The sequence below is a fragment of the Lactuca serriola genome, chromosome 1 (assembly GCF_051521515.1).
Source record: "Lactuca serriola cultivar US96UC23 chromosome 1, Lser_US96UC23_V15, whole genome shotgun sequence".
NCBI classification, from domain to species: domain Eukaryota; kingdom Viridiplantae; phylum Streptophyta; class Magnoliopsida; order Asterales; family Asteraceae; genus Lactuca; species Lactuca serriola.
The window spans coordinates 7,339,196-7,346,270 of NC_136408.1; the positions used below are offsets into that span (position 1 = coordinate 7,339,196).

The 7,075-nt window shown below is 33.7% G+C and overlaps 1 protein-coding gene across 1 annotated transcript; it reads right to left on the minus strand.

Annotated features, from left to right (window-relative positions):
• Window positions 1–1,385: 1,385 nt before the first annotated feature.
• LOC145092869 (protein S-acyltransferase 8-like) lies at window positions 1,386–5,202 on the minus strand. The gene is made up of 5 exons (XM_079030893.1): window positions 4,791–5,202; window positions 3,681–3,866; window positions 2,843–3,136; window positions 2,509–2,742; window positions 1,386–2,167 (listed from the first exon to the last, which is right to left on the minus strand). The coding sequence occupies exons 1-5, from the start codon at window positions 4,827–4,829 to the stop codon at window positions 1,754–1,756; spliced, it is 1,167 nt and encodes a 388-aa protein (XP_078887019.1). The 5' UTR covers window positions 4,830–5,202; the 3' UTR covers window positions 1,386–1,753.
• Between the last annotated feature and the right edge of the window lie 1,873 nt (window positions 5,203–7,075).

Sequence of the window (7,075 nt, forward strand, 5' to 3'; positions counted from 1 at the left end):
CTCATTTTTTAAATGTGTATAACTCATTCATATGATGTCGGAATTACTTAATTTTTTTTCCAGCATGTAATTTGATGTTTGTAGTTCATTTTAGACTATAAAAACACATATTTTGGATAGATATTGAATCAGTTATAAACCCCGGAAGACAACATATCAATGCTGTGTTTTTTCTGTTTCAGCATTTTTTTATTTTTTTGGAATCTGTCCCCGTTTTTAAAATACGCATAACTCACTCATATGAAGTCGGAATTATTTGATTCTTTTTTCATCATGTAATTTAGTGTTTGTACTTCAATTTAGAATGTAAAAAGTCATAATTTGGTTAAATATTGAATCATTTACAAGCTCCAGAAGATAGCATATAATCTATAGTATTTCAACCGGTTCTTATTTGAAAAATAACCGAAAAACCAGGACCGGAACCGGAACCGGCGCTAGAACCGGCGGTCCGGTTCCAGGTTCTTATAATATACGAAAACCGATTCCGGTTCCGAACCGGTCCGGTTCCAAAGCTCATCCCTAACGTTTTCAATGTTTTATTCCAAAAGCCATTACTCTTTTGTTTTCAGAAAAAACCGTTGACATTTAGAAAATGCTGTAATTTAGCCATTGATGTTTTATTTTAATTTTGCAATTTAAACCATTCTTGACACTTGAGCGTCAATTTCCTGTTCAGATCAGAGTAGATAAGAGTAACTGTTAGTGATCTTCTCATGAGTAGAAAGTAAACAATCAAATTCAAATCAGTACAAAATCTTATGCAAAGCAAAATATATTTCTTATACATTTAGTTTCATACCAAAAGTTATTTATTTTATCTCTTGTTAAAACAGTCCAAATGGGGAACTTTTGCAAATTTTAATGACTTTTCCGAAGAAAAAAAATAAATGATTTTTGAGTAAATTTTGGCATATATTAATTATTTCAAAAAAATAAAAGACACAAAAAGTGTTCATGGTGGTTTAAAATGTTTCTGGTTTACATTAGGGTTGACGGGTGAATAAAAATACCGAACCGGTACCATATCCTTTACTTCAGTTTGTCTGTTTTTTGGTTTTTATTTTTGTAACATTTTGGTATTTTTTTCCCACTTCTAAGTTCAAACTAAACCACTTTCCCGAACTGGTACCAATATTGTACCCTATACTCAGTATTCCTTTTTTAGTTGTGTCATTTTGATATTCGGTATTTTCAGTTCCAAGGTCACTCTTAGCTTATCTTAAAATACTATTTGTTTTTAACATGTTTAAAACAAATGATCCATCCATTGTCATCGTTAAACTATAGGCAGACCATGAGAAGAAAAGTGAAATATAAAATAAGGATATACCTTCCGGCCTAATGATCTTTTATCTCAAAAGGATAAGGACGTAAACAAATAATAAACTAAAAAGGGAAGGGGTGATAGGTTCCCAATGTGAATTTTTTTCATACAAGCTTCTAAATCGTTTTGTCCATACAATGATACAATTCCTATAATCATATTTAAACCTAACACATCATAACCAAAACGTCTCGATTTTGTTTCAATTACACTCTAAACTAAATCCATAATAACACACCATTACATAAATTCAACCTCATAAAGTTTGAGTAAAAACTTGTAATCTCTGTTCCTCCAAAGCTCGCCATAATCATTCGAACTAACATTACACAGAAAATGACCAAAATATCCTTGCACATCAAGGAATAAAAAACAACCAAGGTCCGATTTTCTCTAATCAACGGGGTTATGTCAGGTTGTGAAATGTCATTGGTACCCTTGCCTTTCTGCAGCATAGCTTCTACTCTCATCTACATTCAAGTTCATAGCAAGGACTTGATGGCTCTCTGAACCTAAAACAGAATCAAATTCTGAAGAATTATGGTGGCGGGAGTTTATGTCTTTGATGTCGTGGCGCTGAGAGATTTTCAAAAGGTCTCCACCTAAATCCATATCATCTTCAACCTTCACACGGCGGTCCTCCGGGCCGGAGTCCTCCCCACCGGATTCCCGAGAGGTGGCTGGAGGTGGTGGCCGGTGGACTTCTTCCATGAAAGCCCGGAACTTGTTTCTTGAAGGCTTTATCTTTGTGCAGAATACTTCTTTGAAATTTCCTGCACAACCTTGATCATAAATATTGATCCTATTGTCTGCTCGATACCGGAAGTTTTCATAGGTAGTCTGCAAAATGCACAAAAGTTCAATCATCACTTTTTCTATTAAGTCAATCTTTCTGCATTAAATGAAAAAAGAATCATTCATATATAGCTAACTGGATTGCGTCTTGTCCTTGTTATTTCCATTAAGTCAAAAAGAAACAGCACCTTATTCTATAGTTGACTTTTAAGAGTCAACAACTCATTATTTTGACTTCAAAACTAATGCGACGTGAGAAAATCAAAATAAGCGTTCTTCTACACAAAAGTTCCAGACTTAGAAACTATAAGAAATCTATGTTAGAAAAGGCGTATGGGTTTGAATTTTAAAAGTCAAAGTGAGACTCTAATGACTAATATACTAACCTGGTTTGAGCTAATGAGATAAAGATGAAAACCCGTAAGCCCACCAACGAACCAGAGTGCAATAAAACAATAAGCCATCAACACCACCGCAAGAGGAGATTCTCTCATCCCGCTCCAAATCGAGCCACCATAATCCCTCATCAAAACCTTGATGTAAAAAGCCGACATACAAAATACATAGATACAAAGAAGCGTCGAAGAAGAAACAAATAAAAAGAAGAATCGGTAATTACGCTGCAATAAAACAAAAAAAAAGATTGGAAATTGGAGTCGAATTGATTAAATACAAACAACAAATATACTATAAATTGCGATAAATAAATAAAAGGTATACCAATCCGATGCATTGGCCAACCCACGGACAATGGTGATCGAAGCGCTCGACACAATTGTTACAAACGGAACAATGAGAGCAACGAGGAGGTCGATAAAGCATGCACGTGTCACAGTATTTGACTCTAACCGACACTCCGTTCACAATAACTTCTTTTGTACGAGGAAATTGTAAGCTCGGTGTTTTATCGTTTGATACCGAACTTTCATACCGGAGTTCTTCTTCAGGTGGATGTAAGTTACGAGGAACGATTCCAGGGTCTCGAGATGAAGTAAGAAGAAGAAGTACCAATACCTATCATCATAAACTAAATAATCATCATGAGCAAACTACAAAGTACTATTCAATAATATGATGAAATAAAAGGAATCTTGTTAATGGAAATTGATGTTAGTGATAAGTATGTCATTTTTGGCTTGGAAGAATACTGAGACAAGGAAAAGAAAAAATCAATTATACATTGTACTTTTAATTTTTCTTATTAGGACACTCTACTTTGAAAAATATATTCAATTATAGCACTGAAAATTGCCTTGTATTTGGATGACATTTCTATAATTGGGTAGATTTTTTCAATGTCAAATGTTGTAAATTGAAGAAATGGAAATAGAGTGCTATAATAGTACACAAACAAGTAAAAGTACAATGATATGTCTCACATGTAACCCAAATAATAAAGCATCAAAACTTTAAAACCACTCCATTGAACTAACTTTTAATGAACCCACTTGACCCGTTATCAATAAGATATAACCCGAATTAATGAATTTTTTACTGATGTATGAAATGCATAATAATAACACGAATAATTGTGTAGTTGGGGATCAAGAGAACTAACATAGATTGTGAACAGAAATGGTGCCACAACAATCATATATCCTGCATTATATGAAGGAAACTCATGGAGAAGATGTCTTCCAATGAAATTACAGAAAATAACAACAGGAACCATGATCATTGATGCAGAAACAAGTATAGACCTAGCATCTGGACCAAAGATCAACCTTCCTCCAAGAAGGAACTTCTGAATAAACCAAAAAATGAAAAAGGTTAACATGAGTAATAAAGAAAGAAAGAACTTACATGAAGAAAGTCATATGAAGTCAGTAGAACTGTAGCATGAAGTTAAACAAAACTAATACAAAACAATAAACTGTTACAAAAGATTTGGAGTTACCGAGTTAGATAAAGAAAATGAAGATGTACCAACAACTGACCAAAATCAAGTGGGTTTGTATTAAATGAAAACAATTGGATGAACAAAATTGTAAATTTATCAACAAGTTTCAAGAAAATTTCATCAAGAAAGGTTAAGAGATACCAAAACCCACTAACAAACTCTACTCGCAAGGTCCCATGTATCAAAATGAACTAAGAACAAGAATCCTTGTGTCTTTTTAAATTTATACCATAATCTAAACTCACATACTACTATATCTTTTTTCACGCAGAGTCTTTCCATACAAAGAATTATGACTTTTTAAATAACCCTGGAACCAAAACATGCAAGCTTAGGTTTTTATATCAGGATAAGGGCCAAAATAAACAATGATTAAGCACAATTTAACCTCAATAGAAGTTCTTTATACCGAATATAATGTTCTGTAGGTATGTCACAAAACTTATTTTTGAAGTGCCCCTATCTACTACAGACATACATATACATCTGCATTTCATATTAATATATAAATATATAGTCCAAATCAAATATAATTTAGTTAAAGAAGGTTCTATGATACAATTCAATTAACAGAATTAACGAAAGAAGCTGAAAAAACAACACGAACCGAACATCCAATAAAAAAAAGAACCCAAATTCAGGTATAATGATCACAAACCAAGCAACGCTACATGATCAATCAAAGAAACATCTATATTAGAGTAATAAGCTGCGAATCTGAAGCCGACCCAGATGATAAAAAGTCAAAGTAGAAGTTCAAAATCTTACATTTCTCCCTTTCCAGACTTCGTATACTCTCTTCTCCATGTAAAACGAAAACCCAACTCACGAAATCAGTAACGAATGTCTGAAACTTATTGTAGCTCATAAGTCATAGCAGTTCGTCTTCTACAAAACCCATAGAAGAAGTAAAATGTGAGTGAAGAGGATCACTATTCACTGATGGAAATTAGAGAAAAAAATAAGGGTTTCGTTTGGAACGAGAAGCGCGCTCTTGTGTCCCAATCAGTCTGCAAATTAAATTATGAGTCAAGATTTGTCTTTGCTCTTTTTCTTTTTCAGCCATAGTGGAAGTGATTTGGGGATGTTCTTGAATGCTGCTTTCTTCTTTTTCACTTTTCTTTTCTATAAATTCTTACCTTTTTTTTTTCTCGAACGAAGATTTGCATTAAAAAATAAAAACACAGCAAATTTCATGTACAAGAATTTTTAAAAGAGAAAAGGTTAATAATCTAAATTGTCTTGTACAAGACTTTAGTTTTAACGTATTTTTCCGCAAGAGTTTTTATTTTTTCGTAGAGGCAACGATTACAAGGTCGGCTGGCTTTTTGAGCTGAGCAAATTGGGACCCCAAATGCCATTACGCAAAAGGCCCTCGATTATTCTTGTTCTATTGGGGCATATAGTATATAGTGTTGGCCCATTAATTTATAGTCTAGTGGACTTATTTTGACCCAACACTCTTATCAGGTGCCAATACAAAAGAGGGAGCGAGAGCAAGAAGACTTCATGAAATGATTTCTATAGAAAATCTAAACCGGAGGTCGTCCACTTCATCATAAGCCAACGCCCAACGGTTAGTTCTCATTGACTACTTCTTCTATTTCTTATTCAACTTAAATCGATTTCTTCTCCTTCGTTTCTGATTTTCTGAACTCGTGTACAACAACTCAACAAGGAACCACAAAGTTTTCAGCAATTGAAACTCTATTCTTTCCTTTTCTTATTTCTGATTTTAGTTTTTCTGAAATAGCAATCAAACGACAACACCGATAGTCGATGACAGTTATGGGCGTTAGGGTGTATATCAGCCGAGTTAAGCTCGAGCCCGGTAGGCTCCGACCTGACTCGTTTAAATGCATGGGCCTTGAGCTCGAGTTTGGCTCGCTTCAAGCTTAACTTTCAAAGCTAAATCTCTACTTGTGAAGGATTTAACATGCTCGAGTTTGGCTCTAGATCGACTCGTTTGTTAGACGAGCCTAAATGAGCTTAAGTTCGGCTCGAGCTTGCCTCTAATAATATTCAAATACGAAGCTTGTTCTGTGCTTTTAAGCACGTTTACTATTATTTGATATTTTTTTAGAACAACTTATATACGTATCCCATTACTCTACTCCTAAATCTACACTTTCGTCCACATTGGGACTTGAATCCTCAAGCTGATGTGACCCTATCTGTCAACTTCCGATACCGCTAAGTCAAAGACTATTTGATATTATTATTTGATATTTGATATTCACTTCTTAGTTATTTAATAAAAAGTTAATATATAAAATCGAAATTATAAATTATATTATATAAATACGCATAGGCATGTTTAGGCTCGTGAACCTAATCGAGCTTCGCAGATGAAGCTTTGTCGTTTAATAAACGAGTCGAAAAAGCTCGCTCGACCTTTTTATAAGTAGTAGTTTGACTCATTTACACCTCTAGTGAAAGAGGAATGGAAGTTAGTTGATTTATTTACGAATCGAGGCCTTCTAGAGACTATAATCGAGTTATCAATAGTCGTTGCCTCTATGCCTCACTAGAATCGAGAATCCATGTTTCTATGTAAGTTCTAGCCTTCTTTAAATATCTTCTTCTTTCATACCTGAAATCCGATTTTTACTAAATATGTGAAAGTAAGAGATGAATTGAATTTCTGAATATTAATTCTTATAAGTTATAGATGGAATTGATTTCTGAATGTTAACATGTTAAATTCGCTCATACACTACGTTTAAATTTCTTTAAATTCGATCTGCTTAATTTTGATTTCTCTTTCATTCTAAATGTTAGAAATATGGTTTAGTGGCACTTGGAAATTTGAGAATCGTGATAATCACTTTCAAATCGAAGTATTTGGGTGGTACTCCCAAATCCTCAATTGGATAAGACTCAGATAAAATCAGAGAGAAAAAAAAGAGAGATTGAGATGGTGTAATTTCGTGAGTACCAGAAAAGTGACTAAAATTGGTTATAAACCTGTCTTATCCGAAAAACTGTCAAAACTGTCATATAACAGTTTTTCTCAACAGTAAAAACTGTTATAAATCCGGGTTTTGTATAAA

Coding starts and splice junctions, on each gene's coding strand:
- LOC145092869 (XM_079030893.1), bottom strand. CDS start 4,829: ATGGAGAAGAGAGTATACGAAGTCTGGAAAGGGAGAAAT. Junction 3,867..4,790: donor AAGTCTGGAAAGGGAGAAAT/GTAAGATTTTGA, acceptor TGGTTTATTCAG/AAGTTCCTTCTTGGAGGAAG. Junction 2,168..2,508: donor ATCTCATTAGCTCAAACCAG/GTTAGTATATTA, acceptor TGCATTTTGCAG/ACTACCTATGAAAACTTCCG.